This window comes from Siphateles boraxobius, unplaced genomic scaffold, assembly GCF_051911475.1.
Source record: "Siphateles boraxobius isolate OS27281-9 unplaced genomic scaffold, OSU_SipBor_1 12, whole genome shotgun sequence".
Taxonomy (NCBI): domain Eukaryota; kingdom Metazoa; phylum Chordata; class Actinopteri; order Cypriniformes; family Leuciscidae; genus Siphateles; species Siphateles boraxobius.
This window is the reverse complement of record NW_027508722.1, coordinates 13,021,453-13,034,097: the sequence shown is the minus strand read 5'-3', so window position 1 is coordinate 13,034,097 and position 12,645 is coordinate 13,021,453. Positions and strand designations below refer to the sequence as shown.

At 35.3% G+C, this 12,645-nt stretch overlaps 2 protein-coding genes across 2 annotated transcripts in view; both read left to right on the top strand.

The window, feature by feature from the left end:
• The first annotated feature begins 860 nt into the window (after window positions 1-860).
• On the top strand, window positions 861-10,167 carry mrs2 (magnesium transporter MRS2). The gene is made up of 10 exons (XM_077207529.1): window positions 861-1,554; window positions 1,816-1,852; window positions 2,752-2,864; window positions 3,067-3,240; window positions 4,012-4,142; window positions 5,747-5,863; window positions 6,089-6,241; window positions 7,901-8,018; window positions 9,516-9,629; window positions 9,723-10,167. The coding sequence occupies exons 1-10, from the start codon at window positions 1,288-1,290 to the stop codon at window positions 9,792-9,794; spliced, it is 1,296 nt and encodes a 431-aa protein (XP_077063644.1). The 5' UTR covers window positions 861-1,287; the 3' UTR covers window positions 9,795-10,167.
• Window positions 10,168-12,218: 2,051 nt separating this feature from the next.
• Window positions 12,219-12,645, top strand: part of LOC143715775 (syndecan-2-B-like) — a 31,956-nt gene continuing 31,529 nt past the window's right edge. The window contains exon 1 of the mRNA XM_077207545.1: window positions 12,219-12,530. Within this exon, the coding sequence (XP_077063660.1) occupies window positions 12,471-12,530 (60 nt within the window). The 5' untranslated portion in view covers window positions 12,219-12,470. The remainder of the gene's footprint in view (window positions 12,531-12,645) is intronic.

Below are 12,645 nucleotides of genomic sequence, written 5' to 3'. Positions count from 1 at the left end.
CATAAATTCATTCAAAAATAAGTTATCTATGCGAATGTGTGCTATTAAAAATTTGCTAGCAAAATAAATAAATTAACTGTACATTCAAGACCTTTATTGTCTTTGTTTTTCAATAATATAGGCTATAATATAATATAATATAATATAATATAATATAATATAATATAATATAATATAATTTATTTTTGCAGTGGCAGAATTCTAAATAAATAAATAAAATGTTAATTTATTTTTGAAAATGGGTAGGCTACTTATATTTTTGTTATTGCATTTTCAATTCAGGTTTGATAAAGCGTGCAGTTTCAAATGGATAGCTCATCCAAAAATGAAAATTTTGTCATAATTTAGGGCTTTCACCATCAAGCTGTTCTAAACCTGCATGAGTTTCTTTGTTTTGTTGAACACAACAAAAATACACGGGAAAAAAAATACTTTGGAAGTCAATGGCTACCGTCAACTGTCTGGTTACCAATAGTCTTTAAAATATCTTCTTTTGTGTTCAACAGAAAAAAAGAAACTCATACAATTTTGGATCAACATAAGGGTGAGTAAATGAGACAGAATTTTAATTTTCTGGTGAACTTTTTATTTTATTTTTTATATTGCATTTCTTAGAACATACAAAATCAATGGCATGGGGTTAATATAATTGAGAGTACAATTACATGTTATAAATTCAGAAGAGTATCATGCAAGTGAAACAGTGAGATAGTTTTAAGAGCTTTGGAGTTGCTGGATGTACTGAGAGAGTCCAGGTAGGATTTAAGTTCTTTACAACAAATAAAAAAGTAGGGCTTAGAACCCTGAAATTAAATTTTCTGGTGAACTATCTCTTTAACGGCTTCATGCGTGACGACACTACCCATAACTGCCAACCATTGGAGCGACGGCGAGCGCGTGCTGTATGCATGCCTCACGTCATCAACAGTTTCCGAAAACATGCCGTTTCAGCCACTGTTGAAAAAGTCAGCAACTCGCTGAACTATTCCTGCACTTATGTGTTCGTATACCGAATACATTACGAGATAACAGTAAAGCGGAGATACCTGCGGATGCGAGTTAGCAGGAGAGCTAACGTTAAATACATCAAACCAGGAGGTTTTTTTCTTCCTTTTTATAACCGGGATTTCAGAGATGTTGTTCTTTACTCTAATAACTAATACAAAATAACAACATAATCGGGTTCCCATGGAATTATAGTAAAACCAAAGCAAGTGTGTCATATCGCACAGTAACCTCACCTGGGTGTCGGGGTAAAATGGACTTTTAACTCAAGTGTTTTAAAATATGGAACCATGTTTGAGGTTTGTGTGTCGAGAGAGTCTCAGGAAAGTGTCGATGAAATGCTGGACATGGAGATCTGTGAAGTGCTCAAGATCATCTTTCAAACGGCCTCTTACAGCCGCGTGTGGACGGACACATCACAGCACTCAGGGACCCTGTAGCACAACACGAGTAAAACATTTATTTCTGTTGCCAGACTTCTCCTGTCGCCAAAGAGCCACAGATGCATCCCAGGCAGCCCTGTCTAGTGTTGCTCCAGTGTTTGTTGTGGTAAGACAAACATTTGTGCATCTTTTAGTTTGAATCACACACTGTATTCCTCGGTTTCACAGACGTCCCAGACTAAAATGCATGTTTGAGCTGAAAGCAATTAGCACTGGCACATCTTAAAATACGTCAGAGCCACTCAAATGCCCTAATTGAACTAAAGCTTAATCCTGGCTTAATCTAAACCCTGTCTGTGAAACAGGGCCATTATGTTAAGTAGGAGTAGGTCATTCACTCTTAATAATTTGCATTCTCATTCAACAGATGAAATTTGAGCGTGATGGGAATGTCACATCATTTGGTGAGTTGGATGCTTTTCACAAACTTACTGTGTGTTCCAGATTTTGGTATGATGTTATTTCCTTTTCATTTGACCCAAGAAATATTAATTACAAGTTATATTTGAAAGATATGCTCTTACTCAAATAAAAGCAAGATGGAGTATGTTGTCAACTTCTATGTTTTCCATGGAACATAATATTTTCACAAACTAAAATGTGCAAAATGTAATTTATTTAGTTTTACCGTAAAGTGAGTGACATTCTCTCTCTCTCTCTCTCTCTCTCTCTCTCTCTGTAATATATATATTACATTTTAAGGAGAAATTCTGTACAGTGCAATGCATGTACTGAAAAGTTAGATATAGAAAGATATGGTCACACAAAAGCAAAAGTTGTGAACTTCTATATTTTTCATGGAAAATACTGTCTTCACAAACAAAAATGTGCAAAATTCAACTTATATTTAACTTATTTAATAATAAGGAGAATCATTTTTAAAATCCTTAGTGCTTATCATTAAAAGAGGAATTAGTATTATATTTTATGGAGAAATTCTTTAAAATGCAATGACACTACTAGACTAGACTGTTTGCTTTTGGGGGAAAAATATATATATATTTATTATTATTTTTATTTTTTTCAGAATATTTTATTTATGTTAAATTGTGTATTATGTAATCAACCACCTGTTTCAATCTGTTCAATTTTAAGTATGTTAAATAATGTTTTTAAATACATTTTGTGTATTATGAACCATGTTTTAATCTGATTTAACATTCAATTAATTCATTAGAGAAAGAGAGAGCAAGCGAACGAGCGAGCATCCTCCTGTCTTTAATTTTGTTCAATAGTGTTTTATGGACAAAATTTGCCATGTTAGATTTTTATCTGTGGATCTGGGTCTTATTCTGTTCTCTAGAAAAGAAGAAGACTGAATTGTATCAGGAGCTTAGTTTACAGGCGAGAGATCTGAGATTCCAGCACTTAACAAGTATTACGGCACGGAACAATGCCATCATCATACGCATGGAGGTATGGACACACGTCATCACACTCGGAGCTTCTGAAGATTGTTTCATAAACATTAAAGATGATCTTTATCTTATACTTAATACCAAATACAATTGATATTCTAAAGATAAAAACTCATTTAACTTTGGAAATTGAATATAAATATTTTTGTACTATAAAACTTGAACTATAGAACTTTTTTTTCTCCTTTTTTAATGTGTAGTCCATGAAGGCAGTGGTCACCCCGGAGTGTTTACTGATGCTGGATTTCCGTGGTCTTGGCCTGGAGAAATGGCTGGTGTTAGAGCTTGGGCCACAGTTGGCGGGAGATGGAAATTTGGCAACTTACTCCCTGCCCTTTGAGTTCAGAGCTCTGGAAGCCATTCTGCAACACAGGGTGAGTGTTTAAAGTATTTTTTTATTATCAATAAATAACAATAACTGTATATACACTACCATTCAAAATGTTGGCCTCAATAAGGTTTGAAAAAAAAGAAAGGAAAGAAATTAATACTTTTATTCAGCAAGGATGTTAAATTGACCAAAAGGGACAGTAAATATGTTCATGTTACAAAATATTAACTTTTCAAATAAATGTTCTTTTGAACTTTCTGTTCACCTAAGGATCCTGTAAAAAAACATGGTTTGCACAATATTGTTTTCAATATTAATAATGATAAATGTTATTTAAGCACTAAATCACAATATTAGACTGATTTCTGAAGGATTGTATGACTGTAGTCATGTAGTCAAGTAATGGCTGCTAAAAAATTATCTTTTTTAAATAAATTAAAATATATTAAAATGAAAAACGGTTATATTAATGTTAAAAATATTTTACCATATTATAGTTTATACTGTATTTTTTGATCAAATAAATGCAGTCTTGGTGAGTGTAATTGACTTAAAAAAAACATAAAAAAAACTTTAAATGCTAGTTCTAACTGCAAAAATATTGTGATGCATATCTAGTTAATATCATAAGCATAGATATGTCTGAGTTTGTTATGATATCTGGTGATCATCATTGCTAGTGTGGAATTGTTTCGTACCACAGTCTGATCTTTGTCCATGTTTTTGTTCTTGGTCTCTGTGTCTACTTAATTATTTGTCCATGTTTGTATGTGCTGTTGCATGTTTATATGAGTAAGCATGTGTTTTGGCACAGGTGAATTTGCTGCAGACGCGACTGAATGAAGTTCAGCCTCAGGTTCTGGATTGTCTGGAGTCGTTGGTCGACCCAAAGCTCCTCTCTGCCGACCGAAGCAAACTCCATTTGCTCCTGCTTAATAGCAAGAGGTGAGTTCATTAACTTCATTAAAAAGCTGCATTAAAAGGCTTTCCCTAGCCATGTTGTTGTGTTTAGAACATTATGTTCCCAAATGCTAGAGGCATTTAAGAACCTTACTTTCTTATTAGCTAATCTTAATGAAAGATCGCTATAACATAGTTTGAAGGGTAATTGCTATTAAGCTTATCCAGAGTTATAAAATGATTGTTTTGTTGTGTTTTTCTTGTGTTAATTAGGGATGAGACAGGATAGTCGACTGGACTGTCTAACAGCTGATTAGGTTGTTAGTAATGTCCCCTAGTGAGTTTATCTAGATTTGTTTTCTTGTCTTTGTATCTGTAATATTTGTTGGGGGGTTGGTGATTTGAAGGAGAACGCTTGCTGTGTTTGCGCTTAAGTCTTTGATAGTTTTGTGGTATTAAAGCCTAATTAAGAGCTTCCAAGTTGTCTTGTCAGTTTTGAAAATATGTAGTTTTGCTCATCACTAGGGTTAATAAAAGTACCTAAAGTTGAACAATCTCTGTTGGTATCTAAATAGATAGATACTGCACGATGTTGGGAAAAAAAATGACGTAGCGGAATTTAGTTTTTCTGTGTTGGATATTGGGATATGAAAAAAACAAAAAACATGAATACATACATTTTCTAATTGGGAAAGAACAATTTGCACTAGAATGGTTGGGGTTGTTTTGTAGGGGAGTGCATCTGCATGGAAAATAATAATTTAACAGCCTTTTCGCACTGAGCAACTTGGGAAAATTGTGGATGATGACAGTTGGGTGTACACTTAATAAGAATCAAGAATCAAAATAATAATTGTGGTTATGTAATAATATTGAACTAAACAAGAAATATTGTACTATTTTGGCAGTAAAATAATAATAATAATTTTATTGGTTAAATTATTAAACCATCGAGCATCAAAGCATTGGAAAACCACAGGGAGCCCTTAAAGTAGAGATGAGAGAGCATGACAATTTCATATCACGATCAAGGGTATGCAAACTTTAAAACGGGGTCATTTTTATACATTTAGCTATTTTTTCTTTTCTTTTTTGTCTTGAGAACTATATATAAACATATTTTATGACAAATATCTTAATCAGGGCAGTGCATTTTGTATGATCCCTCTTATTTTGTTAAAATAATTAAGATTTTGCAGGTTCTGCAAGGTGTATGTAAACTGTTGAGCATACATATAAATACAATTTTTTTAGTGATTGCGATCAGGATGTGAAGAGACTTTTAACCAACATAACAAAAAAAAATTCTGGAACAAATCACTTACCCTGCCTTTAATGCTGAAAAAATCACTATAATCAAATATGGGTTTTATGATAATTAAAATATGAAATTGCAATACTAACCATCAGGAATTTGTATCATGGTTTATCATCAAACCATATATCTGAAAGATCTCTGTTATACAGTGAACCTAAAAAAATGACATGTCTAGTCCATATCTCATTATTATTAGGCAATATGTTCTCTGTCTGGTAGAAAATTATTTTAAAGTCATTGCAGTCTTTCTTTTAGAGTGGAAGCTTTGAAGTAGCATGATCTATCATTTTCTTTGAGAGACAAAAAAAACAGGCTTTTTATCTCCCTGCAGCCTTTCAGAGCTAGAGACGGACATTAGAATGTTTAAAGAGAGTCTGCTTAAAATCCTGGATGAGGATGAACTGATAGATGAACTCTGTGTCACCAAGTGGAGCGACCCGCAAGTGTTGTAGGTGACACATCACAGAATTCAACTTCATGGCAACACATTTACATGTACACAAATATTCTTGGTGTCAGTGTAAATATCTGATAATTGTTGTGTGGGTCTTTTATCTGCTGGTGTGCCTGTGTCTGTGTCTGTGTCTGTGTCTGTGTGTGTGTGTGTGTGTCTGTGTGTGTGTGTGTGTGTGTGTGTGTGTGTGTGTGTGTGTGTGTGTCCACATGGAGCCAGTGAGGAGAGTAGTCTGGGTATAGATCACGCTGAAGAGATGGAGTTACTGCTGGAGAATTACTTCATGCAAGCAGAGGAGCTTGGCAACAAAGCCAGAGAGCTGAAAGACCTCATCGATGACTCTGAGAGCGTCATCTTCATTAACCTGGATAGGTACACCACATCTTCTATAATGCCTTTTTAACTGCTCTAGAGCTGTACCTCATGATACAATACACATCAAGATACTGTAAATACTGTATTTCCTCCTGAACGGAGAGTGTCTTTCCGCTCCTCTAGCTCAACCCAGAATGCTCTTTCTGATATGCTGGTTCGAGAATCCAGAATATGTGAAATTAATCAATAAGTCCAAGGTTATGGAGTTCAAATATTGCTTTAATGAAGTTAAATCTAATACATAGCCTAAATGCAGAGTAAACATCAAAGTTAAGAACGAAGAAGGAGAAGATATTGAAAGGGAGTGTGGAGAAACTGAGTGTGACGAAGTTAGATGTTACAGAAAGGAGGAGGTGGGAACCGGCAAACATTCAAAAACTTTAATAATAAAAAAAACAAATACAAAACTAAAGTAAAATACAGCAGCCCCTCATGGACGACTGCTGTCAAATATAACAAAAAACTAATAAAATCCAGGCCTGGCCTCTCTCGATCCTCCTTTTATGCTTTCGCTCCTCCTTTGAGAGATACGAGACCGGTGCGTCGCTCATTAGTAATCACGCCACCGGCCTCGCGCCGTTCTCTCACGGCCCTCGTCCTGCTCGCCACACTGAGTTTGCAAAGATTCATTTTGTGATATAGCCTACTAACAGCGAAGTTCTTTTCCATTTTTTGCTAATGGATAAAAAGAAGTTTGAAATGCCTTCGCAGCACTATTCTGTTAACAAACATTCACACAGATGCGAGTGCCATTTAGACGAATATGTAAATATGTCCTGTACACTTTCCTCAATAACAAAATAAGCATACAACAAACATGACAGCAGTGAGAAAACAGCAGTTAAGAAAGCATCTGATCATAGTGATGCGAATATGTTTGCACAAGCTCTGCAATTCGACACTATATAGTCATGTAACGTCAGGTTTATTTATATTTCATTTATAAAATAATTGTTTAAAGCCACAATTATCATAACTTTTATCTATAGGCCTACTGTAATTGAGACATTTAAAAAGACGTATAGTACCGAGAAATTTTGTTATAGCAATATTTTACGGGGGTTTTGGGGGGGGGGGGGGGGGGGGGGGTTCAGGCACTGCTCAATTTTGGCCTATTTTTCTTCTATCATTTGTCTTCTTTCAGACTTGTAGAAAGTGAACATCCAAAATACGCATTTTAATGTTATTTTATTACACTTTATCTGTTTTTTTCTGTAGATTTCATTACACTGCATGTCTTTTAAAGGCCATTTTCTTCCACTTACATATAACAAGTTTTTTTGATTTTTGGTATGTGGAAGGTTTGTCCATATACCATTCACCTGATTTATTTAACATTTTATTCCTAAAAACATGGTGAACATGTTTTTTTTCCCAGCAGTGATAAAAAAAGATATCCAAAATTACCTCTATAAAAACCTTTAACTGTAATATGTCATCAAAATGAAACAAGAATTTTGAACCTGGCTTTATCCAATATTAATATTTCTGTTCTGAAGAATGTATGCAGATTATTGCCAGCTTAATTAGATAATGCATTCTTTGCATATTTAATCATAACATTTTGAAAATTTGAACATTTGTTTTAATGTACTGTATGTACAGTGTGGTGATATTGATTAGTTACCGTTTTTACATGCCTAAAATTGTCTTTAGCCATCGGAATGTCATGATGCGCCTGAACCTCCAGCTCACCATGGGAACCTTCTCCCTCTCCTTATTTGGTCTGATGGGTGTGGCTTTTGGAATGAATTTAGAATCTTCCTTTGAAGAGGTTGGTACCGTTTTTCTGCAGTTGACCGTTTTATTACTGTGTACCGTTTTACTTCAGTGTTAAAGCCAGCATTGTGTGCAGTGTTATCAATCTGAAATTCTTGCATTGCCAGACTTTCAGACTAACGGCAGAAGGTCTGAACTCCATAACAGCTTTCATTGGCCAGAGGCTGTATAACTGACATATAAAGCAACCAATCATGTGAAAATGTCAAGTCGATGTCCCTACATTAACAGCCCGACTTGTAAAACTCTTGGACGACTTTTAAAGAGTCTATACCGCAGACTTCACATATTTAACATACTTTTGAAAGTCACGTATTTAATTGATCCTTGTAACAGGGTTTCCGCAGGGTCTTAAAAAGTCTAAAAAAGTCTAAAATTTCTAAATCACAATTTAAGGCCTTAAAAAGTCTTAAATTTGCTGAAGTATTGTGTTCTAGGTCTTAAATCATTTTAAATAGGTGTTAATTTTCCTACGTCCATGTAAATCTCATTGAAATGCTCCCGTAGCGCTTTGGAAAGTTTTTTTATTTTATATTCCGTGGTGTATATTTGAAAATGCTTTGTTTCAAACAAAGTTCCTTATTTCGCTAGTCCAAATATAATTCGCTGTATTATGACTACAAAATAGACCAACATGCAACAGCCGCTCAGATTTGAGCTTTCGTGTTATTGGCGCGTCTCTCAGATACCACACAACGGCTCTGCCACAGACAGACGTACAACGGATTTTATTCAGCTATGGGGAAGTGCAAGTTTAGCGATACTTGAATTTTGTGCTTGGTTAAAGCCAGTTGCAAACAAAGCATTTGAAGCCTACTGCTTTTTATGCAAGAAAGCTACTAAATTGGGAAAGTTGGGTATAGGAGCACTGGAGCCTCATTCAAAAAGTGAAAAACATCTAACTGCTGTGAAGGGTCTCCAGCAAACGACAGCCATCAGCCAGTTCTTGCAAGTATCTGGCGGCTCCAGCACTACTTATACACTGCCTAGGCTAGGCCCACACAGTAGCTCCGCAACTCCCGCAATCGACCTCCGTGTTGCTTTTGGATCAGAGCCAACACTGAAAGCGGAGGTGCTCTGGGTTTTCCACACGGTGACCAGACACCAGTCCTACAGTGCGAATAAGGAAATCAGGGATTTTCATTTTTTTATTTTTATGTATAGGTCTTAAATTTCATTCATAATGGTCTTAAAAAGGTCTTTAAGTCTTAAATTTGACTTTGTGAAACCTGCAGAAACCCTGTTGTAAGTACTCATTGTCAGTTGTCATCACAACGGCTTAGTTACAAGAATGTTTAACCGTTTCCCGGAAATACTGTAGAATTCGACCAATCAGATGACAACTTTAAACTCCCGAAGTGTTTCCAATTTTGTGTGCTTTGTGTCTGAGGCTGAGACTGTCTGACTGAGAACATGTTGTTTATTGACCCACACTGATTTGTGTGTGTGTGTGTGTGTGTGTGTGTCTGTCTGTGTCTGTGTCTGTGTGTAGGACCCACGTGTGTTTTGGTTAGTGACTGGGTTCATGTTCCTGGGCAGTGGACTAATCTGGAGAAGACTTCTGTCTTTCCTGGGCCGACACTTAGAACCCAGCTCTCCACCGCCTGTGTGTAATACAACACTCCATGTTTACTTTGCAAAAGCTCTACAACTTTATAGTGATGATTGTAACAATTTTTTTTTGTTTGTCTTTTGACAGATTCCCCCTGTTTGGAGGAAAAACCATATTGGCACCTTAAAAGGAACAGACGTTAAACCTGGAATTAGATGATAGTGTGACTGCTGCACTTTCAATATCTTTTCCTCCTCCTTCTCTGTATCTGTGAATTATATGCTGTATTTTTCACATTGCTCACCTCAGTCTAATTTAAAATCGCATTTAACTATTCAGGTCCCATGTGGTATCATGTAGACTGTTTTTATCTTGCTACGTTACATTTGTCTTGCAGTATATTTTGGGATAATCTCTATTTATTGTTGTGAATATTTTAATGACATAATGATCCGATATCTTTTATTGACTGTAAAGCGTCTGACATACTTTCAAAGAGCAACATGATCTGCCACTAACTCAGATTCCCTCGTTACCCTTTAAAAAACAAATGTTTATCAATATATAACTTTAATAAAACATTTAAAACTTGTATTTGTTGTGTGTTCTTTATTTTAGGGATTTAGAAATCTGATGTTTTTGCAGCACTAAAGCACTCCTGTATATATTATTCAAATTTAGATTTTTAATTCAAATGATCTGAACCTCTATTTGCATAAAAGTGCTCAATAAAAGTAGTGTATGATGCATTATGTAAAGTGTGCTTGTATTTTCTGTGCTTATATCGAGCAGAACAGCAGGGGGAGACAAACTCCCACTCAGAAAATATTCACTCAGATTGGTTGTATGTCCCAGAAGGTGATAACATTATCTTACTAATTAAAATGGTTTCAGCATTCTGAAAATAATACGGTAATAATATTCTAAAGTAAAAGATGAAACGTGTTTTAAAAGGATTTTATTAATCTTTCTTAGAAATAACCAATGTTGGGTAAGTTACTCTAAAAATTCAAGAATTAGCTACTAATTTTATCTTCTGCAGTGTAGACTACTTTACTAATTACTAAGTATTGCATTACTTATTACAAATTATGTTCTAAATCCCACATTAACCTAAAAATTAACCACAAAAACTAAAAATACAAGGATAGACATTAAACTGCTCTTTTTAATTCTTTCAAATAAATATCAAATTCAATAAATTATTCTTGAACTGACCAAGGTTACATTAAAAACACATTTTTACAATGAGAGTTCACTCTTCGGCTGGAACTCGGCTTGCTTATGGCTGTTACCGGAATCCAGTGAATATAGTTTATAAAGTTATAATATGGATATTTTTCTTACAAAAACGCATCGCTTCACTTAAGAAGGCCTTTATTAACCCCCTGGATCTGCATGGATTGCTTTTATGATGCATCGATGTGCTTTTTTGGGCTTCAAAATCTAAGTTACTTTTCACTCCCATTATAAAGCTGGGAAGAGCCAGGATATTTTAATATAACTCAGATTGTGTTTAAAGATAAAGTCATATACACCTGGCTTGAAGGTGAGTGAATAATGGGATAATTTTCATTTTTGTGTGAACTAACCCTTTAATTAAATACATCCCAAGTAACTAATTAAATTACACAAACTTAAGAGTAATCTCTTTTTATTTAAAGTAATTACTTAATAATGCATTACTTTCACCAAGTACTGGAAATGACAATGGTTAAACAACAACCATAGTTTGAGGTAAAATACAATAGGACTGTTATTGTTACTACTCTGTAAAACATGATCTCCTAAGAAGATTTCAGAATCTTTGCCATTTTGTATCTTTGTTAATGACAGTGGCTGATTACAAGCAAATAAACTAAACAATAATAATTATGATAAGCTGTACATTTTATTAAACTTGTAGCACTGCCTAATGTCTTTGTAATCGGAATTTTGAATTGCAGAACATAATTTATGTAAGATGTTAGATGGTTTCTAGTTGTTATAAAGCACTGAGCCGGGGATCACTAGGGGGCCTAATACAGAAAAACGTGTCCCCAATAAGTCAAAGTTATTTACTTTTAGTTATACATAATCTTAATTAAAAGGCTAACGTTTTTTTTAAAAAAGTTTTTAAAATTTTCCTTAAAAAAAAATAAGGCTATTGCCTACAACGTTAAACTTACATACTAGTTTTGAGTTTATTTTTATTACAACAGAATTACAGATAAGAGCCTTTGAATATTGTCTTGACAAATGCCTCCTTGAAGTAAAAAAGGAGAGCCCGGTAAAAGCCTCCTGGTCCAGCAACAACAGCTACCAACGTGTCATACCATTTTTAAGGTAGTTACCAAGCACAGCTAATTTTCCAATATTGACGCTGTTCATTTTGTTGGAGTCTTGTCTCAAATCCCAGTGCGTGAGTCCACACAAACACGTTTTTTTTTTGCCGGAAATTACGACAAAATGATGTTCAGACATGTAAGTCTTTTTTTTTTTAGACATGTAAGTCTGGTCCAAGTCCTATTAGTCAAGTGTGACGCACCCCCCCCCCCCCCTTCTCCCTCTCTCCCCCTCTCTCTCTCTCTCTCTCTCTCTCTCTCTCTCTCTCTCTCTCTCTCTCTCTCTCTCTCTCTCTCTCCCTCTCCCTCTCTCTCTCTCATCCTCTATTCGAGCAGAGCCGTGCTGCCTCGCATGGACCCGAGACATCAACAAGACACTCTCAGTAGATCCAGTTTGGAAAGGCAAAAGAGAAGTTAGATCAGGTGGATCAAAACGCCAAAACATCTCTCGAAAAGGATCTTGCGTTTGTGTTTAAGGTGAAGCTGTAAAAGAGAACGAAGCAGCTGGTTTAAGGAGCGCAGACGAGTGTCATCCACGAATTATTTCCAAAAGACTTCTTTAAGGGGAATAATGAGGAACATTTGGATACTCCTGACACTTTCAGCAGCTGTCTGCTTGTCCAGCGACAAGGTGAGTTTGAGCTGAGTTCATGTTGTTTTGTGCGCCGATCTACTATTTGATGGTGTACATTCTTCCTATGTGGCATATAGCCTAATGATGAACATATTGTGTGGAGTTGTTATGA

Excerpts from the sequence above, each read along its gene's own strand:
- mrs2 (XM_077207529.1), top strand. The coding sequence starts at position 1,288 with ATGGAACCATGTTTGAGGTTTGTGTGTCGAGAGAGTCTCAGGAAAGTG. Across the intron at positions 3,241-4,011 it reads AAGCCATTCTGCAACACAGG|GTGAATTTGCTGCAGACGCG; the intron begins GTGAGTGTTTAA and ends GTTTTGGCACAG. Across the intron at positions 8,019-9,515 it reads TAGAATCTTCCTTTGAAGAG|GACCCACGTGTGTTTTGGTT; the intron begins GTTGGTACCGTT and ends GTCTGTGTGTAG.